Source organism: Kryptolebias marmoratus, linkage group LG1 (assembly GCF_001649575.2).
Source record: "Kryptolebias marmoratus isolate JLee-2015 linkage group LG1, ASM164957v2, whole genome shotgun sequence".
In the NCBI taxonomy this organism is placed as follows: domain Eukaryota; kingdom Metazoa; phylum Chordata; class Actinopteri; order Cyprinodontiformes; family Rivulidae; genus Kryptolebias; species Kryptolebias marmoratus.
In genome coordinates this window covers 17,442,412-17,468,122 of record NC_051430.1, presented here as the reverse complement: position 1 = coordinate 17,468,122, position 25,711 = coordinate 17,442,412, and the positions used below count along the sequence as shown (strand labels likewise).

The following is a 25,711-nucleotide window of genomic DNA, read 5'->3' as shown; positions in this document are numbered from 1 at the left end:
CAGCAGCAGCAGCAGCATCTGCGCTGGATCTAACCCCACAGCTCCTGCTGCTCCATCATCACCAGACGGGCAGAGGGGAGCAGAGGAGCCGATCACCGTGCCATGTGCGGAGCGACATATATGCGTGAATTCATGCGGTGACAGAGGAAGAAAATAAAAAAAAATAAAAAACAGGGGAATGGAGCAGCTGTCGTCAGATTCCCGCAGACGCACCCTGGGTGAAACGCTGGAGGCTGTGGTGTAGAGAGAAAACCTTCATACGCAGCAGTCAGCTTGAGAAATTCGTTTTGATTGCCAGGAAGAAGAAGAATCAGTAATCTGGCGTCGCCTTTCGTTCCAACCTCAACAATGGGGTGAGTGTGCTTGTTATCATCCACGGGCTGAGCTTTGGTTCCCTGTTTTCACATAAATAACTGCGACTGGCTCTCGGGGTATGAACTTCCCTTTCCGCACCAGGCATTGTGACCTGGAATGTGGTTCACCATTAAAATCACGGTGGATCGATGCTCCCAGAGGCTGTCTGAACGGTGTCATCTCAAGGCCCTGATGAGCTGCACGGCAAAAAACAACAGCTCACTTGTTTCAGTAATAACATTATTAGAAGAAGAAAAAAAAGATTTAAGCTAATCATACTTCCACTTGGGTTCTGCATGCTTCCATAATACACACAGATGTTGATGGAGGAGTTCGCCATTAAACTTTTAGGGTGAAAACACTTGTTTAATCTGCTTTGATTGTCTAGGCTTTTGGATATAAGTTTGTGCTTGCCGTGGAGCACCACAAACGATCATGCTGGCTTTCCTAGGTGCTCCATTATTGGCAGTTACGTAACTCGGAAAGAATGGGCAGTGTTTGGTGTAAAATATTCCCAATCAGAGCCGGCTGTGTGTACGTTTCCGGGGCGAGCACACAGCGGAGGAATGTCAGCCTGGAAGCCCCGGGGAGCTGCAGGATCAGGCGGAAAGGCAGAAAGTGGATGTTCCAGTCTCTGTGCCTTTTACACATCCCCGCGGCCACAGGGACCCAGGAGTGAATCACCCACGAGCTTTCCTTCGCGCGTGCGCGCGCAGCGCCGCTCATTTGCATGTCCCCCTGAAACCCTGCAGCTCAGCGCTCCGTTTCCTCCACCGAGCCCGGCGTTTATTAACAGCTGTCTCCCGCGGTTCATTGTGATTAATTACACGGCAGGAGGTGAACAGTGTGATTTCTAGGTCTCAGCTCCAAAAAAAAAAAAACCTCCTGCATTAACAGTTTCCACAGCGTCGGAGGCCTCTGTCCGTCGCCCACTCCGTCCTCCTTCACTGTGGGCAGCGCATCTTTCAGCAGCAGTGTCCCACTCAGCCTCGGCTCTGCCATGCTGGTGACTAAGTTACTGTTATGCAACAGACTCAATGACTCAATTGATCCACAGTGGAATTGACTGTGAACTGTGATTCAAAGCTGCTGACGATGTGCGCGCATGTGTGTGTGTGTTTAAGTCTGAATATGTGCAGATAAGATTAAATCCCACATCTCATGGCACAGACAGATGGAGTCGTATTTCACTCTCCACACCAAACCCTCTCCTCATGGCACAGAGGAGAACAGGGGTGCTGGGCACCGGGAGTGGAGATGCCTATCGGCGCTCTCGCTTCCGTTTGCAAATGCAATCAAAGTCTCCGCCTTTATGTCTTCGCTTGACCGTCTGAGGGAGTGTGTGCGTGTGTGTGTGTGTGTGCACAAGCGCCTCTTGGGTCGTCCGACCACTTCCGGCAGGTGAAGCAACAGGGAGCCGTCTCACCGGTGACCTCTCTCCGCTTCAAAGAAGTCCCACCTTACAGACCCACTGCTGCTGATTGATTCAAAAATCTGAAAAGCAACGAGAGGGAAAGTGTGATCTCAGTGTTTGACACTCACGCCGTCCTTTTGTTTTTTACCGTCAGCATTTGCAGAGAGAGGGGGAAGCTGCACAAGTAAAGAGGACACAGTTGAAGTAGAAAATCAACCGCAGCTTTCTGAGGAGGAGGGGGGGAAGCTGCGTTCACAACTGTGCTTCAAACCAAAACCAACTGTTGTCACTCCTGGAGTTTTTGCCTCAGGGTTCAAGCTTTGAGGTCAGCTCAGACCTTGTCCTTGAACTCGGCTTCTCTTTGGGTTTGCTGATCGTTCAGACCAATCTAAACTGGATGTAAGTTTGAGCCTCTGCTGCTTTGTTCAGTTTTTCACCATCTCTCAGCCAGTGTAACCTGAAGTACATAACATTTATTAAAGATGCGAATGAGTCAGCGTTGAAGCACCCTTATTACTTTCCTGTTTAAGATTTATGTCCTGTGTTGTATTGCCCAGCTTTGAAATGAAATGTGCAAAATGTATGCCAAAAGTTGGGATTGGTGTGTTATGACCTTTGGTAGCAGTATGTCGTACAAAGAAGACAAAATTCGCAAAAAATGGCGAGGTTGTCAGTGGGATTTTGGCAAACCACATAAGAAAACCCAGCCCTCTCTGGAGCTCTGCAGATCAGACGTACGTCACAGAAGAGGCAACATTCAGAGCTGAAACGGGTCACAGGAAGCTGGACTTTAGATGTCTGAGCTGGTATTTTGGTACCTTTCATAGTTTTTACACATCAGCCATCTAAAATTTAAAAATCCTTCACAAAAACTATTCTTACCACCGCAACTCTTTTTGACACACGTACAAATTATACATCAAAACGTTGGCATTTTTGTCTCCTTTCACCCAGTGTGTCTCTCACTGCTACAGGACTTACGGTTTCCTCTCAAATCCTCCCAGATTACAGAGAGCGCACAGCTGAACTTCTACAGACTTTAGTTATATTTTAGCTTAAATCCTTTCCTTCAAAACTGGAAGTGAGGGGTCTTTTAACTTGTTTCACCTCCTGCATCAAACACTGCAGAAACATTAAAAAATCCCACGTGGGACCGTCAGAGTCTTCTGCTGCTCACGGTTCAAGAATTTTAAAAATTTTACTTGTGAATTTCCCAAAGCAACTGCTTGTTTGAGGTTTACTTTTCAGTCTGTGGTTTTGTCTGCCTCTCATTAACCTGAGTGACAGAGACAAGTGTGTGGTTACCGTGGTGACCAAGTCAACAGGAGCGTCACTCATCCTCGTCCTCCTCGTCACCACAACCTACAGGAGTCTCTGAACGTCTTTTTTTTTACACCAGTTGTCCTCCAGTTCAGTTTGGGGAAACTGAAGGTGAAGCTCTGTTTGGTTGACTTTCAGAGATTTCACGTTTACGTGTGAATGGCGTCACAGTTTCCTTTCATTGTTTCTAATTGGCTATCCACACCAGCTTGTGGTGTTTTTTTTTTTCTGTCCCCTCAATTCGACAAACCAACATGGTAGCTGATAAATAACGAGCTCCCGGTCCACCTTCACATTTAACCCCAGCTGTAATAAAAGTCTGCTTTGGGGGAAATGGCTGAAATTTCATGTCTTGAAAGTCTGTGACTACAAGTTTTGAAGCGTTATTAGTGGGGGAAAAAACACTCTGCTTGTATGAAAAGAGCAATTTAAGCATTGATATAAGCGACAGTAATAATTCAGTTCTCCCCTCTGTGGACTGAAGTCAGCAAAGTGTTTCTCTGCATACTTGTGCAGCTGCATAAAGCCTCGGCTAACTTCCTCTTCAAGTTTCTTATTGTATTCCTTAAAGTTCAGACTCGAGCAGCAGCACACACGCAGCCTTGCTTTCACGTAATTGCTTTTACCGCACCAAGTTGCAGTCTGGAGCTTCCCACCCCCACCCCCACCCCTTCGTCTTCTTCTCCCAGAAGATGGGTGGATTCATCATCGCTCCAGCTTCTCCCACATTCATCACCTCCTCCAGGTTTCCCTCTCCTCCTCGGCCTCCTCTCTCTTTCTCTCTGTGTTTTAACATTCACGTTGTGCCCTCGTGTCACGCAGCGCACTCTGCATGCCAAACACCTCCTCCTCATCATCTTCCTCTTTCTTTCCTCATCCACCCTCTCTGTATTCCCATGAAAATACGGTCTTGTTATTGCTTCTTATTGACTTTCCCTTGTTTTTCTTTCATTTTCTATGATCAGACGCGCTCTCCTTCAGCCTGTACATCAACCTTTACTTCTTTCCCCTCAGCCTGTGTACATGAGGCTATTTTTAACAGCCTGCGTTCTCAACAAGAGTAGAAGAGGATCAACTAGAAGTAAACCCTGCATACTGTAACTGAACTGTTTGAAGTCCTTGCTTCTGGCCAGAATCGGTCTGAAATTAAAAGCCTAGCATTTCTTGAAGGAATGCATATCATCCGCTGCCTTTCACGCCAGAGCAGTGAGATCCTCTTATGTTGACAAATGACAAAAGTTATGAACAAAATCTCGAAAACAACATTATGCTCGACCTCATGTGATCAGTTAGAGCTCAGAATATGTGTTGGGGATGACGCTCAGCTACTACCACACCAAATTATAGCTCAATATCTGTAAAACTAGCAGAGTTACAGACATCTTTGTGCTATCTGTGACAGCCATTTTGAATCGGATTGACAACAAAAGATAAATAGTTGTAGATGTACATCCAGTGATTATTTCTGAGTTTTGTTAAATCTGGATACTGATTCACGAGCTGTTCTGCTAACATAACAGGCAAAATGAGCACAAATGAATGTTATTTTCATTTGTTAACGTGACATTTTTGAGGAAATGAAATAAAAGCCGGGAACAGAGAACAGCGTTCAGCTGTATTCACAGTCCGTCATTCATCTGCTCTCTTTTCAAAGTTCAACTGTAGGAGTAATTGTTGCTTTTCTGACAACTGGTGGGTGTCATGTTGGAAACGGAACTCTTTGGCGGAGGCATTCATGTGAAGAAGAAGAAGAAGAAAAAAAAGAGCTCAGGAACACTGCTGTGTTTGGTGCGCGCACACACAATCAAGCACGAAGAACAGCGAAATTTGCCACAGCTCAGTCAACATTATGCAACTTGAAAAGGAAAAAAAAAACAGAAAGAAAAGAAAAGAAAGCCACTGCCAGTTGCCATGAAGCTGCTACGGCACAGATCATCCGAACAGGCCGTGCCTGCGCAATACGAGCTGGGAAAGAGTCGAAATGACTCACCGTAGCGCCAGTTACACTGCTGTCGATGATTATGATAATTCGCTCACAGCAGCTTTGTGGAGCAGCATTAATCATCCCAAATTCACTCTCTCTGACTTTCTATACACTCCCCGTCATTCTCCTTCTCCTCCTGTCTGACATACCTCTCTGTCTCCCTGTCTTTGTCGTTATTTTTATTTTTTATTTTTTTACTTTCTCCCCCAGTCTGGGCTAATCACACACTTGGGAGGAGGGTGTGTGTGTGTGTGTGTGTGTGCTGCCGTTGAATTTTAATATTCATTTATACAGCAAGCCTTTGATGGCCCCTCCCATCCCCCACAGTGCAGTGTAAGCACTTCTCTATCTCGTGTTCTGCCAGCTCTGCCAGCCCAGAATATCTCCCTCAGCACCCTGAGCTTTATGTGTGTGTGTGTGTGTGTGTGTGTGTGTGTGTAGAAATTACCCAAGAAACCCCAACAATGCAGCAAAGTATGAGGGCACTAAAAGAACAAACTAAGAAGGGGAGGAAGGGTTTACGAAAGAAGGAGGAGTCAAAGTGTCAAGACTAGTATAAACGCTCGATTGCGTCAAGGGTCAACCAGACCCAGACCAAAGTTTTCATCATAAAACACACTTAAACACACACCTGTGCAGCTGTTTTATTCCCAGTGCATCCAGGTTACAGTTTGTGTAATGAAGTGTGTCGTTCATGGGGAAAGTGCAGCTCTGTGGGCTGTGTCTACAGTAGTTTACAGTGGACTACTGTCTATATTTAGCCTTCGACACCCCCCCCCCGTGTTCCCCTGTGTGACCCTCACTCAGAGCTGCAGGCATTCCCATATCTGAGCAGAGAGACGGGGCTGTCTTACATGCTGCTGCATCTGCTGGCTTTTACCTCAAGAGGAAATGCATGCGAAAAACTGTTAAGTTCATTTAGCTCAGCTTTGACGCGAGTTACAGCATGTCGTTGTTGGGCAGGACCACAAGGGTGTTCGGTGACCTTTAGGAGCCACTTTCCGTGGGGCTAGCCATGGAGGAGATGGTGATCAGGTTGCCAGGGCGATCTGAGTCCCCTGTGGGCAGCAGGAGCTTCGGTGCCGGCGGTGGGTTTGGCGAGACGCTGGTGTTACGGCACAAAGAGGTTCACCACTTCTTCTTTGTCCCCTTCAGGGAGCAGCCCATCTACAGCACGCGGGCCCACGTCTTCCAGATCGACCCCAACACCAAGAAGAACTGGCTGCCCGCCAGCAAGCACGCTGTCACCGTCTCCTACTTCTACGACAGCACGCGCAACGTCTACCGCATCATCAGCCTGGACGGCACCAAGGTGGGCCCAGATTTTGTATCGGTATCTTTACCTCCTCAAAGATGGTTTCATCAAGATATGTTTCAGGGGTTATTTCATCACCTCCTGCCTGCTGTGATCGTTAATAAACTCTGCACTGAAGTTTAACGTGCAAACACATCATAAAAGAGCTCAGGTTCACAGGACATCCAAACACTTCTGCTCATGTTTTATTGTCTTCGTGCAACATGCTGCATCAGAACACTAATACTGTAGCAGGTGTTTATTAAAGATCTCAGGAGAACTTGGTGTAATCGGGGCAGCTTTACATGTTCGGGTGGGATATTGGAGACTGGATAAAGTAAAGTTAAAAACAAAAAAGACGAGAAAGAAAAATAGAAAACTGATCCAGTAAGCAATGAGAGATTGCACCTAGTGGTACAGATGTGTTTGTATTCAGTGTGTGTGTGTGTGTGTGTGTGTGTGTGTGTGTGTGTGTGTGTGGACCCCCAAAACACGAGGAAATTTCTGTGAGCTTTTTAAAGAACATGTTAATTTTGAAATCACAAATTTAAAATAAAATAAAAATATATATAATCAAAAGCACAATAATCTTTTAAGACTGTGGCAACATTAAGAAAACACAACAGTGAAAAAGAAAAACCACATCAACGTTTTACAGCATTTCAGAAAAGACAACATTTGGAAAAATGCTTTTTTTAATCCTGTGGTTTAGTTTTCTTCAACTTTCATGCAAAACATTTTTGGGGTTCCAATTGTTTTGTTTTGTTTTGTTTATCATCTGTGTGTGTTTTGTAACTTTATTTGATTTTGTGGTTTTTGCTGTTTTCTGTAATGTCATATATTTTTTTTATAAAGTCACTTTCTGTTGATGGTTGTTTTTGCAAATCATCTTGTTTTCTCACATGTCATGCTTTATGTTCTGCTTTGGTTAAATGTTGTTAGGGTCTCTGTTTTGTTCTTTTTTTCTGTTTTCCTGCTTTTTTTTTTGATTGTTTCTGGTTTTGTTGTTGAATTTCGATGCTCAACTATCGTCTCGTAATGATGAGAAGAAAGTTGATCACCAAAATGTGGAAAAACAAACTAACCTGCAGCCATCTTTTAATAAAGCTCACGCACTGATACCAGCAAGAAATGTAACCCTCTACACATTTTAATTAATCAGCCAGTGATATGCTCTTTAGTATGATTATTTCATTTATGGTTAGTGTTCAGTTCTGTTTTTTCAAAATTAATGCATAAATCAAAGATGTCATTAAAATATATGTTTTGTTTCAGCAACAAAATAACCGTCTTCAGCTCGTTCTGATCACCCCCCCCCCCCACTTTCTTTTACTAAGAATGTAAACTGTTACAGACAATTACTAAATAATCTGTTGCTGTTCGTTTTTTCCAAACACGCCCATTAATTTTCTGATAGATGTTTGATAAGCTTTGTTCAAACAGCATCTGATAATGGACTGAGATAAAGTGGTTTTACGGCAGATGTTAACGGAAAGGTGCTGCAGCATCAAAATTAGCTGCTCCATAATGAGAAAAAACCCTGAAAGGAAATATTTTATTCATCTCTGAAACGTAGCTCACTGAAGAGCTTTTTTTTAATCAGTGATGCATGATAGTAGTTGCAGATAATAAACCAGCATTTCCTGAAATATTCTGATTGATTACTGGAATAACAGTGTTTACCTGTTTTCTTCCGCAAACACTGATTCCTCCTGGGTGGAATCACAGTATTATTATGTTTATTCGGACAGAAGCAGGTTATGTAACACATTTAAATAAAGTCACTAGAATTTGTTTCAGCTTACAGATAATGAAACTTAACATCTTTATTTTTACGTCACTTTTTCAAGCAACTGAGTAGCTTCTGTTTAAGTATTGTAAAAGATAATTGAAAAAATGTTTATTGCTTTATCATCTAGCACTTTTTATTTTGTTTTGCCTTTTTGAGAAAAGAATGAGCCTGAAATCAGCTGATTATCCAAATATTCAAACTCTGCTGACAGATCAATTAATAAAACTTCAAAATCTATTTTTATCCAAGTTTTTAACCACTGCAGAAACACGAGTGGACTCATGTCCATGTTTCATTCATTCATATTTTCACCTGCAGCTCTGATTTAAGATCTGCATCAGTGAGTCATAATACCAGTTTTAATTTTAATATCTTTTTTTTCACTGCTTCTCTTCTTGTAAGCACGCGTCTACATGAATGAGTGAGTTGATTTTCTTTTTCTTGCAGGCAATAATCAACAGCACCATCAGTCCCAACATGACGTTCACAAAGACGTCGCAGAAGTTTGGCCAGTGGGCCGACAGCCGAGCGAACACCGTCTACGGACTGGGATTTTCCACCGAGCATCACCTGGCCAAGGTAAACACACACACTCACACACACGCACACACACACACACACACACACACACACACACACACACACACACTTACACACACAGTCAGTCACTCAGTGGCTTTTCTTCTCCTCCATCTCCCAGAGACATTTCAGCTCTCGTCCCACTGTCTTTGCCAAAACTGCTCATCAGTTTCTGTAAGCATCTGTGTGCATAAAATTATGTATATTTGTGCGTTTAAATGAGGCAATGATTTCTTACTTCACCAACAGGACTGGGTTGATTGAAGTCATTTTCTGTTGATTATACTCCATCCGAATTCACAACATGTTGGATGCTCTGTACTTCTCCAACACTCGCTGTAAACTCCCTGAAATGATTTGCTCACTTTTTCACAATTATAAAATGCAGAAGTATTGGTTCTCGTAAAATGTTGGACAGAGCGCTTCTTTTATTTTTGTTCTTAGCTGAAACTCTCGCTTGGCGAGAAGCACTAACCTGTGGAGACAGTTGTATAAGCTCCTCTGCAGCTTGAAAGTGTGAAAAAAAAACAGCGTGGGGGATAACACAATTGTCTTTTGTTTCAGCTCGCTTTTGGTGCCTGGTTAATAATGAGGAAGAAACTTCAAAATTTGCCAGTTTCTGTACTTTTATGTTGAAGAGTGTCTCAGCAAAGTTAGGATCATTTAATCGCAGTCTGTCAGTAAACGGTCCAGCTTCAGTTACGTGGCACACATTTATCTAATGAAGGGCTCTCAGGTCACGTTTTTTTTTTGCTTTTTTTTTAAAAAAGACTAGTATTTGCAACATATCACTAAGTCTTTTAACATTTGTGCATCTTCCTTAGTCCACAGTAGACCCAAATAAAAGTTTCCAGCAGCAAATGAAACTAAATGTATTTAAAGTTTGTTTCAACATTAGGCTGATCTCAGCAGAAGAAACTAGAGGTGGGCGGGTTGCTTAAAATACATTTTTAAACTTGAATACTTTTAAGAAGCATCAGCAGTTTGTGTTGGCAATGACAGGGTTAACAGGAAATATGTCTGCAGTTTAACAAACACTTATTAGAATTTTTTTTTTTTTCTTTTTCCTTTGGCTGAAAGTTTAAACAACCTGACTTACCTCTCAGATAAGCAAACGCACTTCCGAAGCACTTACACTGAGTCCGGCTGCATTTAGCAGAACTATTATATTGCAGTGAAGTGAAATGATATCGAGTTACTTTTTGCACGCAGCTCCTGTAATGGCAGACACAAGACCGGCTCCAGAGGAGTCGTCAATTAGATTTCCCCACCACTCAGCCCTCTGCAGCACTGTATATACTAAATTACTCTGTAGGGCTGTGGGAGCAGCATGAGTGATGAGCCTCGCCCGTCAGGGAACGTCAGGTGTGTGTGTGTGTGTGTGTGTGCATGTGTGTGTTTATATTTGCTCAAAGCTGCTCAGCTGAGGTTACCACTTCAGGCTGACTGTATGTGCTTTGACTAAAATAACTCTGCAGATCAACTTTAGTCCCAGAAATTTCTGATTACAGGAAAGCAGAATGGTACAGCCAGGTTTACCGTGTGATGAAATGATTATCAGTGGAAATTACTGGTAATTTTAGATATCCTGGCTTTTACTGGCAACAGTTTCCACCCTCTGCACTTCTATCCTTTCCTATAAGACCCTGATCTCTGTCCCGCCTTTAAAAAACAAAAAACAGAACACACTGAAGGATTTACGCTCCACACTGATGTTTCGTCTTCTTTCTCCAGTTTGCAGAGAAGTTCGCAGAGTACAAAGAAGCAGCGCGGCTCGCTAAAGAGAAGAGTCAGGAGAAGATGGAGATGGCCACGTCTCCCTCTCAGGTTAGTTCACTGCACCCTCGCCGCTGCAGAAGCTCTGACCTGTGACGTGGTGGAGAGACTCAGAAAGCAAGAAGAGCAAAATGGAAAAATGTTTTTAAAATGGTCCTGCTGCGACAGCTGGAAGCGTCCAAATTCATTCGTTAGAGCTTATAATGTTAAAATAGTCCAGTGAAGGTGCTGCTCTCCAAGAGAGAGAATTGTTTTGGGCAAAATGTAGCTTACAGCATTTTACCTCATTAGTACACGTCATCATCTTTACCTCATCTATCATTGTGATAACACAGATTAAACAGGATGTATTTAACACTTGACTGCTGTAGCTGCTTCAACTATAGCTTTTATACTTTATGCACATTTATGAAATCTAATTATTCCCAACCTTTGGGGTCTTCCTGTTGAAATCTGTCAAAAGAATAGGATCAAAGAAGTGTAAGGAAGGAAGATGATAAATCATACGTGTATCCAGGGCCGGATTTAGGAGGATGGGGGCCCCTGGGCTTGAGTCAACATGGGGCCCCCCTATATATATATATATATATATATATATAGTTTGTTTTGGTTGAGATGATGAGCAGAAAATGACTGAACAGTAGGTTTTCACAACTTACAACTTTAATAATTAACTTAATAACTTTAATAATAATAATTTGAGCCTGTCTTATAATGCAGACATGCAAAAACTGTTTTGTATCTACAATCATTCAAATTATTACTTTAGTTTAGCAGATAAACTTTAAAAAAGACCAATTTTCTTTTCAAATTCTTTCACAGCCCCAAAGTTCTTTCGACATAACAATTTTAGCCATGTCAAAAAGTTTGGACACCACTGCCGTAACCAGTTATACCAAGCCCTTTCAGTAAGGAGTGAAAGGGTTATCAGACTTTTAAGCCTTAGTTTGATATGGACTTTGAAAAGATGCCCACTTTTCTGGATTTTTTTGCTGCAAAGTCCTTGACAAGATCACTGAAGTCCAGCTTTCTCACTAAATCACTCTCAATAGACATGAGAGTCAAATGGTTCAGTCTTTCCTGTCCCATTGTAGATCTGAGTCTATTCTTAACTATTTTAAGCTTGGAGAATGATCGCTCACCACTTGCATTTGTGACAGGAAATGTCAGATAAAGCCTGAATGCAATATCCACATTTGGGAAGATGTCCTGCAGTTTCTTTTCCCTAATGAAACGTAAAAGCAATGGAGCAGATGTGATGCCTTTCTCACGAATAAAATCTTTAAACTGGACAATTTCCTCCACAAAGTCCATCTCCAAGTCAGCTGAATATGTACTTTGGAGATGAGATGCTTTGTTTCTTAGCTCTGGAACAGTAAAACCAGAAAAATTGTTCAGGAAGCCAAAAGTGTTGTTGAGGTTATCATATGCAGCATACCTGCGATCGATTTCAGAAAGCAATCTGTCAACAACCACCAAAAAAACACTGGTGGAGAACTTTTGTTGAGCTGATAACTCAACCTCTGAGGTGGCGCTCTCTCCAAAAAATGTTTTTGGAGTTTTTTGTCTTTGAGCAGTAACTCTGTAAACCTGTGAAACTGTTGGAGACAACTGCTTTGCTTGAGACTCAAACCTTTCAAACTGATCTCTCAGACCTCCAATGTACTCCCGCAAGGATCCCACCAAATCCACAGCTGTACACAAGTCCAGTTCCACAGACTGCAAAGCTGCACTTGCTTTTTCAAAGCGCTGCAAAATGCTATGCCAAAATGTACACATAAAAGCTGTTTCAAGCTTGTCCATTTTTTTATCAAGTGACCTTGCTTCATTTCTTATTGCTGCATTTTGGTTTGTGTCATTTACAATATTCTTCAATGATTTTTGAATGTTTGCATAGTTAATATGCACTGCATGTGTGGCATCTGCATGTGCAGCCCATCTAGTGTTCGAAAGGGACTTCAATGTTTCAATGCGCTTGTTTGCATTAGGCTGCAGTCCATCTGTCACCACCTTCCACCTTGCTGTTGACTTAGAGCAGAAGTTAAATAAGTTTTGCACAAACTGGAAAAAATCAGCTGTCTCAAAACAGCAGTTAACACTATTAACTCCAACCAAATTCAGAGTATGTGCAGCCCATGGAACCCATTCAACTAGGGGGTTAAGTTCTTTTATGCGTGCTTGTAGTCCTTTATATACTCCTGACATGTTGGCAGCATTATCATAGCATTGTCCCCTGCAGTTCGCAATGTCAATCCCCATCTCTTCCAAAACCTTGAGTACAGACGCACATAAAGCTTCCCCAGTATGACTTTCAATTGGTAGAAACTTCAGAAAGCGTTCCTGAGAGTGTCCTTCAGGTGACACATATCTTAACACAAATGTTAACTGATCAACATGTGCCACATCTGGCGTGGAGTCAACAGAGATTGAGAAGTATTTTGCCATTTTTACTTCACTCACTATTTCTGATAGAACACGATCACCCATCAGCTGAATAAACTCCTCACATGTTTGGGAAGAAAGATATGATGGTGTCCCTGCACCTGCATTTCCATATTTTTCTATGTGAGACTTCAGAAAAGGATCAAACTCGCTGATTAACTCCAGTATTCCCAGATAATTCCCATTATCAGTTCGGCCAAATGTGTCACTGGCTCCTCTAAGAGCCAGTCCTCTCTCTGCTAAAAACTTGACAACAGACACAACTCTTCTCAACACTTCAGTCCAATATGCACACTCAGATTCAAATTGTTTCTGCAGTTCTGTGTCTATCCTCCCGCTGGCTGCTGCAAGTGATACAAATGTCAGCATTGCTTTTCTATGATGTTCGCTGTTTTCGTGCTCTTTCATGCGTTCAGTTGCGTGCTTCCAGTCACTGAAACCAGTTTCAAAGCTTGACTGAGTGTTAGCATTACTGAAAATGCGGCATGCAAAACAAAACGCAGCTCCGGCGGATGGAGAGTAAAGCAGCCACTGTCTTTGGATGTACTCACCATTTGCCATCTTACGTTTAAAGTAAGATTTGGAGAATAGACGCTTTTGATGCTTGTACACCCGTTCCGAGGCTTGAAAGCTAACGTTCATATTTTGACAGCTCCCCGGTCCTCGCTCAGCCCAGTAAGCCCGCACGGACTCGTCAATTTCCCCCCAATGCGCAGGGTCGGTACTGTACGGATCCACAGTCTTCGTTCCATCTGCAGAAGAAGATCCCGCTTCCACCGACTCTGACTCCACAGACGCCAGTCCAGCCACCGATTCAGCCACGGTTAAAGTTTCTGGCGGGATCTTAGTGCCGCCGGTGTTAGCAGAGCCGCCGGTGTTAGCAAAGCTAACGGTTTGAGGAGTGGGGGGTAATGATGGTTCTGCTCCATCTCCGCTAACAGGTTTAAAAAAGCCTGTCAGCTTAGGCATTTTGTGCATTGCCTCTTTGTCGCGATACTCTTTTTCTTTTCTCTTCCTTCTTTTCTGCGCTCCACTGTCATATTTTCTATTGTCCGCCATTGTAAAAAAAACATTCACTAACGCTCCTCCCCTATGCTAAGATGTGTCAAAAGTGGACCAATAATAAGCAAGCATTCAAGATGGACGTTTCAAAATCATCTTAGTCATTGGTTAAATTCTGACACTATCCATTCACAAAAACAAAACATCCTTGGGGCCCCCGAAGCACCGGGCCATGCTAAAATCCGGCGCAGCGTGTATCCTACTGCAGGTTTTACAGGAGGAAAAAGAAACGATGTCAACAAAAAAAACCTCAAGTTTTTGTTGCAAGTAAAGCTGTTAATATTCTAAAAACTGTGCATCAAAAATCAACAGAGTTCTGAAAATGGACGCAAAGGTGAAGCGTTAATGCCTTCAGTCTGTATTTTCTGAATACTTAATTCATTTTTTTGCATATATATCAGACATATTGTACCAAAATGACTCATGTGCTGGAGCATTAAAAGCTGCGAGGGATGTACAGAGCAACAACAACATATGAGTTCCTATGGTTTTCAATTTAAATTCAACAAGGTCAAGGTTAGACAGCCATGCTCGTGTTTTTCTGTCACCATATTGTCTTTTCAGGCCTGAACCTCCCAGTGGGAAGGCTTCTCCAAAACAGCGAGAAAAGCTGCACCACCTTAAATGAGTTATTGTAAATACTAGAAAAGCTGCGCTGCTCAAAATGAATAACCACGAATGCGGGAGAAGCTGCCCTGCCTCAACTAAATTAACGTAAATTGAAAACAAGAAAAAACGCTCTGCTAGCTAAAATAAATTACAGTAAATGTGAGTAAAGCTGCACTGCCTAAAATAAGTGGCCATAAATACAGGGAATCAGGTGCAAGTTAAAAATCCTATATGTATTTAAAAAAAAACAATAAATCATCTCTACTAAACCTTAAAAACCGATCAGTGTCCAAATATGACTTCATTTGGGTCCAGATCCAGACCACAGACCACCATTTGGTTACCCCTACACTTGTCTATGGGAGCTAATTAACTTGTTTCAGGGCAGAATCCCTGGAGAAATCTGTTTTTTAATCTAAAGGTCATTACCAGGCTTCGTGTCCTCATCTGTTCAGTATGGAGAGAAGGTGGGAAGCTCCGCGCTGTACTGCAGGCTTCATGTTTCCAACGCTGCAGCCCACATGGACTGAAATGTTGGACAGAAACCTTCCCATGTGCGGGATGTCTCTTTAATGAGGCAAGGAGGACAGCTTCGCTCTCACCAGGAGCTGAGGGCTCCATGTGCCACACGACACAACAGTGCTAACAGTGCTGAAAGTGGAGACAGGCCGTAACTGTGAAGGCTGCGGTGGTCTGCCGAAGCTGTCTGTCCTTCTCCATCACTGAAAGTCGGTGTTTCACCCACATGCCAGCTGGCTTTCCTTCTCCTAATCCTCTCCTTTCTCTCTTCCAAATGAACCCAACAAACACGAGAGAAACCAGTCCGCTAAAATGAGACCTAAAGGCTTCACGCTGGTCCCAGAAGGCCAAACTCCAGTGGAAACGCAACACGAACACATAAATAATATACTAATGAATGTGGAGCACAGAATGTAAAACCAGCCGTAATCTTCCTCTTATCTTCCTCTTCCTTTTGGCCCATTAGAGACGTCGGGGCTGTGTCATTGTGCTACTGTATTGTGCTCAAACCCGGAGTGCTAATAGCTTTGTTTTATGTGAGCGCAGCAGCTAAATGATTTGTCTCTCGCATAATTCTGCGCTTGTATGGGATATAAAGATAAGAATTAATCTGTACTTCCGTAATTTCCCAGCGCCAAAGCAAGCTAGTTTAATGGCCTATGGGAATGTGGAATCGCTCACTAAGATGTACAAATTTGTAGCACCACGAGCTCAGTTAGTGCCTCTGCCATCGCTTAATGCAAACACTTCCACCATTGTCTGTCTCTCGGCTCATACAGTGGAAGGACTTATTTACTTTTACTAAAGAAAAAGTTGGGTTGTTCGCAAAATAATTGTTGTAGAACGTCGTTCAGGTTAATTTTCACATACATATTATGATGTAGTCACAGTTCATTCCTTTAAATCACTATTTTGATTTTTTTTTTGTGTGTGTGTTGATCTGACAAAACTATTATTTTGACTTTAAAGGGGTAGTGCAGATTTTTTGAAGTGGGGTTTGTTGGAAAGGTTGGAAAGAATATATATCTTGTCTGTTGTAGATAGCTCTATGACTTTTTAATTTTGTGTTTTTGGGATTAAAGCACTTTGAACTGCCTTGTGCCAAAATTTGCTATACAAATAAACTTGTCTTGACTTTGAATGACCTCAGTTTGCAGAAACAGGCAGTTTTAGGTGGTTGTAAAAACTTTCACACAGAAATACAACATCTGCAGATTTACAAAGTTAAATAATATCAGAATATTAAAATTTAAGCATATGAAGCACTAACAAAACCAGTTTTTATTCATTATTTTGGACATTTGGACATGCATGTGCATCACCATCAGCACCCCTATTTCCCACGACCTAGCTTTTAATGGTCCTCTTTCCTCTAGAGCAGGGGTGTCCAATCCTGGTCCTTGAGGGCCACTATCCTGCATATTTTACTTGTTCCTCTGCTCCATCACACCTAGAGCACACAGCTGCTATCAGAGGTGCAAGGTACAAAATACAAGGGTGTGAACAAGTACCCACTGTTGAGGGTACAAGAACAGTACCCTCCCAGTGACGAGCCTTTGTACCCCTAAAAGTACAATTGAGTACTTCTTTTTGTAACAGATATTTTCATATTACATCAATCATTTATATAAAATACTGAATAGGTTAGTTAGTTTTGTATATTTATCATCTGTGCATATTTTAGGTTTGACAGTAAAAATTGTTTTTTTGACCCGCAGGAGTCTCCGGCAGGTGAGCTCTCCTCCCCTCTGACCCCCGTGACTCCCCCCATGGAAAACATCAACGGCACGGATGAAATCTGTGACACGACTCCCAACTCAGACACCCGCCCGGAGCCGTGCCAGAACGCTCTGGCCTTCGCACACAGGTATACCCCTCGCTGCGACGTGTTCACCGCCCCGCGTTTGGCACAGTGCCCAGTCAACCAATGTCAGTGATGATGTTTTCCATGCATCTGTGGTTCCGACATGTTGGCCGCTCTTCTTCTGTCTTTAATTTGTCTGCGTGCACACATATATCCATGTCAGTGCAGAAAGATCTCTCTATTCACCGCTGCTTTCTCGTGTTTTTCCCCTCCAGGGATCAGCTTAAGACTTGTCGGGTCTGCTCTATCTGATAGGGATGTCCTGACTACTGCGACACAATGACTACTCTAAACAAAACAACATTTAGGTCCAACGTGCACCAAAACAAAAAGCCCAGTCACTGTACCGGTCTACAACAGCAAAGGTGCTCTTACAGCTAAAACAAATAATGCACTCTGTAACTCCAGCAATGAGAAATGCAAAAGACTTTTATTTTACATTCTGTCACTTCATACGGGCCAGCAGGAGATGCATCTTGTTTCTCAGGACTGATACAGGTCATTAGTTTTGTTCAACCTGAGCATGCTCTGTGAGGAACCTCACACAAATTTCTAGTTGTGTGTATGCCAATGGCAATGCAATAACATAAAATGCAAATCTCAAATTTCTTGACTGACTTGGTGTTGGTGTCACACCTGTGCATGAACCATTACTGCTGTGTACATTCCTCTCTGTGTCTTCGCAGACTGAAATATTGAAATGTCCCTGTGATTGTTCACATGCAGACCCCTGTGTGGGCTGAATAACCACATGAACACTTTGTTGTGTGCGACGGATCTCTGAAAGGTGCAGTTGTGAGGTTCATCGTCGAAAAATGTGTTGATGAAGTGTTTATGTAAGACTTATGTAACAGAATGTGGGTAGTGGGAGGCATGGGCCGACACACAGATTGTGTCTGTCGGTCAAAGAGGGACGTGTATTGTATAAAGTCTGTGCATGAGTCACTGAAACCTAAACATCAGTCTCACTGCAGTAAATTACACAAGAAGGGAATCAGTCTGAGCAGCTGAAGTGGGTCTCCTGTTTTAGTCAATTGTACACACAGGTGCTCATGATTTGTAAAAAAATATCTGTAACTTGTGTCACTTTTGTCTCTTTTCTGTGGCTACGGTTCATTTCAATTAAAGATGTCAATCTACGACCTAACGTAGTATCCTTCTTTTCTGTGTGGAAAAGCTTGTTTTTTGCTGTTGTTTATCGTGGTGTTGAAAAATCAACGGCGAGCGCTCTTTAGAAACATTTAGTGGCATTGTAGTAAAGGGAGCTTATGCACTGAAATCCCTGTGATTACACGATGCTGCACAGAGAGCGATATGTAGGGAGGACACCCACTGCCTGCTGCAGCCCTGCTGGTGTTTCTATTAATGCTGCATGCGTGGGAGACGGGGTCGACTCTCTGCATTCACAATGGCAAGTGTGGACGTAACAAGAAAACCTCACTCTCACTTTTCTCAGAGCCATATGTGCGGTGAGGGCAGGTTTAAGGACCATCAGGATATGTCGTTGCGTAACGTTTGATTTTTTTCCTTTTTAATGTTATCTCCACTTTTGCAGAAACGTTAATCCTGCGTCTTCACAGTGAAACTGTACTCTTGAGGTGTTTGATTGACAGTGTATAAAGAGCCAAAAGGAAAGAATAAAAGTGTTTGTAGTGTGATTCGATTGTGTATGCCTTTTTATGCGAACTGAATCCCACATATAGATGAACAGCTATATTTTGCTGTCTTCTTCGAACCAGATCTCCACGCTGGTTGTGGCGTGCCTTGATTTAGATGAATGCTCGTCTCCATAGGATGCATACCGCTCTCCTGCTCAGCGGGGTTGTGTGGGCAGGTATGTGTGGGTGCAGAGAACAGATGAGGAGCGGGCTGGATGAAAGACAGCATGCCTCTGAGTGAGCTACTTAAATCGGGATGTGGGCGTGTTTGGCAAAATCTTTGCTGGACTCATTCTGAATGGTTCTCTGAAAATCGTAAGACCTTTTGTCAGAACTTCCTGGGTTGTAAGTGAATGGTCTTCTGGTGCTGGAGGACGTAGGCGTCCGTCTGTGGGTTTTGTGGTGGGCTTGCGTGAAGGGAGACTGTTGCAATGTCTCCTCTGCTCCTCCTCCGTGCTGCCATGGCAACTGCTGTGCCTCTCTTTTCCTGGCGTGAGGAGGAGAAACCTTACCTGACAACGACTAGTGGCCAAGAGAACTGAGGAAAAACCTGAGCGTCAAACGAGCTGACACTTTGTGTTTCATTGGCTTTATTGAACAACAGGGAGACAGTTACACTTTTGACATTTAAAACATAGTAAAACACAAAACACAAAGTGTTAATAATTTATTAGAGGGATGTACTGGCAGTGTGTACAGGTTATATTACATTTTTTAAAAATAACATCCAAAAGTTTATATTAACAAAATGTAGCATTACTACAAAACTACTCATCTTGTACTAACATTGTAGTTACATATGAAAACATAAAAGTTTGTTCTTTTTCTCCAAATGTATAAAAGCCTTCCGATTTTAAATTAAAAAATGAGTTCTCCAGCATCACAAAAACAATTTCTCCTAAGAGGTGAAGTTTCTCTGGAAAGGAGCTCGTTTTTAAAAACTCCTCACAGCAGCACATGTAGTTCTCTAATCACATCACCTTCGCTGCGAGTCGCCGAGTAACACAGCAGCATCGAACTTACCCATCATGTGTCTTTGTCCTTGCTCTGCTGTCCTAAAGCCCCTCAGTCTCAAACACAGACGAGCCGCGGAGTTAAAACACCTTGAACCCCTCTCCTTCATCCATTCCTCCCTCCGCTGATCTCTGTTGCTCTCTCCTTCTGTCTCAGTCTTCGCATCTTGACGTCTCGCCTGCACTCTGCCTCTCCGAGCTGTTCTGTGAGGTTTATACACTGGCGGGGCTGCATGCCTCGGTGACAGCACTCCTCTGTTCCTGTGAGCTCTTGTGTGTGTTTGTGTGTGTGTGTGTGTGTGTGTGTGTGTGAGTTAATATGTGCATGTGTAGGATGAAGTGTCGTCTCCCTCCTATGCGTCACTCATGCAGACACACTTGCTCTCACAGAGGGGGTGGCTGTTGCGTAAGAGCTGAAAGTGCTGAAGGAGTCTGAAGTGAATTGCTGAATGTCGGGGCTTTTTCTCTTTTCTACACTGGTGTGTGAGGACGTACAGCAGATGAAGTGTGTGTGTGTGAATATGTGAGCATGCGCTTTGTGGATGTGTGTGTTTGCTCCGCTGTGAAAAGTTACTGTGAAATCTGTGGGTGAAGAGATTTGATTTAGTGATACTCTAAAACATTCAGATTTATACTATCTGCTATCAAAACCAGACCTTATATAAGACAGGAAGTGTTAATCGTGCAGTTAATTTATTCATCTTCTCACAATATATGTGCTTAAGTAAATGTGATGTAGTACACCCAGTTTTTCATACAGTATTTATATTTTTGAGACATATTATCATATCATATTGTGTCACAAATATGGGGTTGCAAAGCGTTTGAAAATTTTCAAAAAACTTTCTATGAGAAATATGGGAATTTATGGGAGTAAATTGGAAATTAGGGGTAATTTAAACAAACTGTGTCTCATCCAAACAATATTTGTCCTAGGAAACTAATGAGTTTGAAGCAAGGTTTATAAAATTAACTAATTTAATGAGCTCATTTGCATATGAAAGCATCACTTTGTCACAACCTTTAGAGAACAATGACTTTAGAGGTGTGGTGTTTCTGTTGTTGTAATCCTTTTTAAAATTCTTAAACGCAACTTGGAACAAAAAAAATTTACGTCACATTCTTTCGTGTTTTTTTTTTTGTCATTGTGTTTACATAAAAACAAAACAAAAATATCTAAATTGCATATCACAAACAACAATAAAGGTAACTTGCACTTGTATAGCGCTTTATCTAGTCCAAGGACCCCAAAGTGCTTCACACTACAATCATTCACCCATTCATTCACACATTCACACACTGATGGTGGTGAGCTACATTGTAGCCACAGCTGCCCTGGGGAAGATTGACAAAAGTGAGGCTGCCATCACACCAGCGCTACTGAGCCCTCTGAATAATAATAAAATTATTATAATAATTGTTGAAAGGGACAAAATTCCAGGTTAATTCTTGTTAATTTCCATAGAAAGTTCCCATCTTTGAAAATTCCTGGTATTTTCTAACCCTAATCAGTCCTTGTTGTATCATATTGTATTGTATTGTATCATGTTATATTGGGTTTTATCATATCATGATGTATCATGTCATATTACACTGTGTCATATAGTAAAACCCCAAGACACAACTTCTACTATTTAAAGGGACATATTAGTCATCTGACATAATGACTGGGTGAGAATCTGCTCAGAAAGGTGCTTAGGACCCTTTATGAGGTTAAATACTGTGCTTGGGACATCCTCGTCAAGTAAAGCTGAAGACCTTTTTAAATAATTAGGGAAACATAATCAAGAGTCAAAACAGAAAAGTTCCTGAATCCTGTTTCAGATCCTAGTGTCAGAATGACTGACAGTACTGTTAGATATGATGGTGCAGTATAGTCTGTGCAGCATCTTCAGATTGGGGTTCATCTGGGCCTGTGTTTTTGTTATTATACTCTTTCTAATCTTCTATTTTGATTGTTCATAAGAGGAATTACCGCACTCTTAAATTAGAAGCGATCATACCGTACACTTTTGAACCATTTGAGATGATACTGTACAGAGGTTTACTTCTGCTGTGTCTGTGGTTATTGTACTGTAAATAATATAGTATTTAACCCTTGATTACAGTTCATCAGACTGACAGCTGCTGGTCAAAAACATCCTGACCTCCAGCACCAGTGTCCACTGTAGTTTCTGTGGTCTCCTGGGTTCTGGTTGTTCCTTGACCAATTCACAACTAGTAGTAGGTCTGATTAGTCCAAATAATTATTTAGTGAAGAGTGGAGGAGTCAAAATAATACTGACATGCACTGTTGTTGTCCTGTATTGATTATGACCATCAGAGGGGTTTTGATCTTGTACTAATCTATAGCCTCAGTCCAGACTATTGAGTGGACAAACGGATCCATAAGTCATTGGTTATTTGAGCAGTACATCAAAAACTGGAGCATAAAAAGGCCAGGCTAACATGTCCTCAACCAAGGTTTACCATGCGGTGGTCCTTCTACGTGTTTTGTTGGGCTCTTTAAGTTTCATGAGGATAAAAAAAAACACAACATGGACAATTTCAGAAAAACAGATGACTTATATATATGTATATGTAAAAGGTGAAGCATGTCTTAATTTTGCACATGCATAGCAGCACCGACAGCTGCAGACGTTCTGCTGTTTATTGCTTTACGGGTTCTTACTGTCGTCAGGCTGACACGTGCGCCTTATATTTTCTGTGCTCTGCAGCCCGGCAATGACAAAACACTGGGAGGCTGAGCTGGAGGCGCTAAAGGGGAACAATGCCAAGCTAACAGCGGCTCTGCTGGAATCCACAGCCAACGTCAAACAGTGGAAACAGCAACTGGCTGCCTACCAAGAGGAGGCAGAGAGACTACACAAACGGGTGAGCAAAGGAGAGCTTTTTTTTTTTCATGTGTGATTAAACTATTCTGATGAAACAGGAGCACTCGTTTAGAAGGGATGCTGTGAAGTCAGGATAAAAAAGCAAAAAAAAAAAAAAAAAATGAGAACGGGTTCATGATGCCAGTCTTGTTCCTACAGGTGACAGAGCTTGAGTGCCAGAGTAACCAAACCCCAGTGATCAAGTCCCAGAAGACTGAACTGAACCAAACCATAGAGGAGCTTGAGAATGCGCTGCGGGATAAAGAAGAGGTTTGTTGTGTGTCAGAATCAGAAATGTAAAGGCTCGCTCATCTTGTGTAGCTACTCTACACAACCTTTACTCCTGTTCCATGCCCTCTAGGAAATGGAGAAGTTAAAAGAAGAGCTGGAAAACATGAATGACCTGATGGAGCAGAAAGACACTCTCACTCAGAAGCTTGAGGTGATCCATTCTTCCTTCTCTCACGTGTCCGTTGCCCACGTTGTACCACCGACGCAATGACAGCTTTGTCTTCGCTGTCCACAGGAGACGGAGCTGCGCAGCCGGGTGCTCGAGGAGCAGCTGGCAGGAGCCGAGCAGCGGCTGGAGGAGAACCAGGAGGAGCAGGAGAACTTCAGGAAGAGCCTGCGGACGCTGCTGGAGCTGCTCGACGGCAAGATCTTTGAGCTGACGGAGCTCAGAGACACCTTGGCTCGACTCATAGAGGAGGCCAGCTAGAGACAGAGGTTCCCGAAATCACAGAGCCATATGATAATTTACTTACACCAACCCGGCCCCCAATCCCTCCCCTTCCTCATGTACTCCCTGTCAACACACACACACACATAAACACACATAAAAACTGAGACACTGCACTGCCCACATTCATAGTTCGCTCACAAAGGGCAGCTGATTCCACTTTTTACCTTACAGGCATCAAGTTTCTACCAACCGCGAGCCCCCCTGTAGTGAAGATGATGCAGGGACTACCTCAGGCTGCCTCCTGATTGGCTGTTTGTTGGCATAACCTTGGTCCAACTCAGTTGTGGAGATGCCCGTGGAGGCACAACTGCCACAGCTGTACACCCCCCCCCCAACCCATCACACTAAAGAACTGTGCCTCGGTGCCATCTACTGTTTGACTGGGAGAGCTGCACCACAGCTCAGCGCATCACAACGTTTTACACCCGATCACACACACTTACACACAATCTTTCTCTCTAAACTGCCCCCTCCAGGGAGAAGGGGGGATGTTGAAAGTCATGTGGAAATAATTGCTGTTAAGACTTAAAGAACTGCGCCAAAGCTGCCAAATCCCTCGAAGATTATTGTCCTCTAACTAGCAGATGCTTTGATCCAAAGTGACTTACTGTATAGAGAAGTTTTGAGCAGAAGAACCCATGTTTGAGCTCGGGCTGCCAGAGGATTGTGACTGGGATCAGAGAAATTGGTCTTGGCTGCTGGGAAATGGAGTCGGATGTACTTTCTAAGCAAAAATAAAGAACTTCTGTTTAACCACACCTTATTAAAAAACAAAAAAAATTCCACAATAGATGAATCTTCCAGAGGTGTTTTCTCATGCAACACAAAAATTTTAGTGCTATATCTGAAGTGAGAATACTTGTATCCAGACCGCTTCCACCATCGCAAACAACCGACCTGTCTTCCTGCCAAACTCAGTGTGTGTGTGTGTGTGTGTGTGTGTGTGTGTCCGAACGAGCCCTGCCGCAGCGTGTGTCTTCACAGCACATGTACACGTGGCTGCATATGTGTTTGCGTCATGGGAGAGAAGAAGCTGTGTTAGGAGAGCAAGGCCCACCCAACACACACACACACACACACCAACACACACACACACTGAGCAATATCAGACAGGCTCTAGACAACTCTCTTATCAGGTACTCTATTCTCAGTGGACCCATCCAGATAGGTCAAACACAATTAATTATGCTGATACCCCGTTTCCAACAGAAAGTGTACTACTGTTGACCGCAAAACTGTGTGGCAGCCCCCCGGGTGGTCGAAGTAGTGCATCTCGAAGGGCTTACAGAGTGTCATCCTCATGTCTGTAAATCTACACCCTCAGTGAAACTGGCCACTGATTGTCACTCCTCATAGGTGAACACTGATCTGTACTCAGTTTCTACTCTTTCTTTCTTTTGGCTTTTCTTTTTTTTTTCTTGTTTTCTTTCTTGTTTTTGTTTTTTTTTTTTGTTCTTTTGGAGGAAAAATGTAATAACGACGATTATAAATACGGAACTCTACGAGACAACTTTCTACTCACGCCGGCATTGTAAATGAATGGACGGATGAATCAAGTGCAGTAACGGCCCCCGCAGTGGCTTATTGCTGTGTATTAACCCACGGGGATCTGCGTGTTTCAAACAACACAGTTAGAAATTTAGTACCAAAAAGTACTCTTACTGTAAAATAAATAAATACTTTGAATACAGATATAATCATCAATTTTCTTCCTTCAATGAGAGGTGCTGCAGATCCTGTGGTTGAACCGAACACCTTGTTTGCACTGTTCAGACCTCGTTATATCCCAACAGATTCGCATTTAGCATCAGCAGAGAGTAAATATGTTCTTAAATTACTTTTTGGTAGTTGGCTGCACAGGTTAATACACTTGAATAAGACTCGTGCAAAGGGGACTGTTACCTGTTTTCTGTTTGATGTAACTTTGTTGAGTGGCAGCGACTGAGTACCTTAATATTAATGCTATTGTTCATGAATGCCTTTGTACAGTAGTGGATAAGAAGCTTTTCATTCTCCTGTTTTGTAACTTATGGTATTTCAATGTAGGTATTATTATTATTAATATTAATATTATTATTGTAATTAGAGGTATGAGCAGACTGGCAATATTTTTGACTATTTAAAGTAATTTTGAACTCATGACATTAAAGAAGTACCTCAGGCGAACTGCGTGTGGGAGCTGGTGAGATTTGTGTTTGCAGGTAAAAGGATTTGTTGAAAAAAAAAAAGAAACACAAACCTGTTGGTGCTTTGGTCAGACAAAAGCATTTCCTAAACTCAGACAAATCTGCTCCTACTATGGACTCAAAACAGAACTGAGACGTGCTGCTCGTCTGAATACGAGTGTTAGAGTTTGAACTGAGCCGATCAAATATCGACGCCATCCTCCGGTCACGACGCCACTGTTGGATCAGAT

The 25,711-nt window shown here is 42.6% G+C and overlaps 1 protein-coding gene across 4 annotated transcripts; it reads left to right on the top strand.

Annotated features, from left to right (window-relative positions):
• Positions 1 to 227: 227 nt before the first annotated feature.
• Positions 228 to 25,466, top strand: homer1b (homer scaffold protein 1b). 4 transcript variants are annotated; one of them, XM_017413950.3, is made up of 9 exons: positions 228 to 353; positions 6,228 to 6,384; positions 8,606 to 8,737; positions 10,472 to 10,564; positions 16,864 to 17,012; positions 22,398 to 22,554; positions 22,713 to 22,823; positions 22,915 to 22,995; positions 23,080 to 25,465. In XM_017413950.3, the coding sequence occupies exons 1-9, from the start codon at positions 349 to 351 to the stop codon at positions 23,269 to 23,271; spliced, it is 1,077 nt and encodes a 358-aa protein (XP_017269439.1). In that variant the 5' UTR covers positions 228 to 348; the 3' UTR covers positions 23,272 to 25,465. The 4 variants fall into 4 exon arrangements, with proteins under 4 accessions (XP_017269439.1, XP_017269440.1, XP_017269438.1 ...); XM_025005454.2 differs by lacking the exon at positions 228 to 353 and adding an exon at positions 5,902 to 5,979 and having other exon boundaries at positions 23,080 to 25,466; XM_017413949.3 differs by lacking the exon at positions 228 to 353 and having other exon boundaries at positions 5,885 to 6,384; positions 23,080 to 25,466.
• The last annotated feature ends 245 nt before the right edge of the window (positions 25,467 to 25,711 follow it).

Excerpts from the sequence above, each read along its gene's own strand:
- homer1b (XM_017413949.3), top strand. The coding sequence starts at position 6,088 with ATGGAGGAGATGGTGATCAGGTTGCCAGGGCGATCTGAGTCCCCTGTG. Across the intron at positions 17,013-22,397 it reads GCTCTGGCCTTCGCACACAG|CCCGGCAATGACAAAACACT; the intron begins GTATACCCCTCG and ends TGTGCTCTGCAG. Across the intron at positions 22,824-22,914 it reads CGCTGCGGGATAAAGAAGAG|GAAATGGAGAAGTTAAAAGA; the intron begins GTTTGTTGTGTG and ends CATGCCCTCTAG.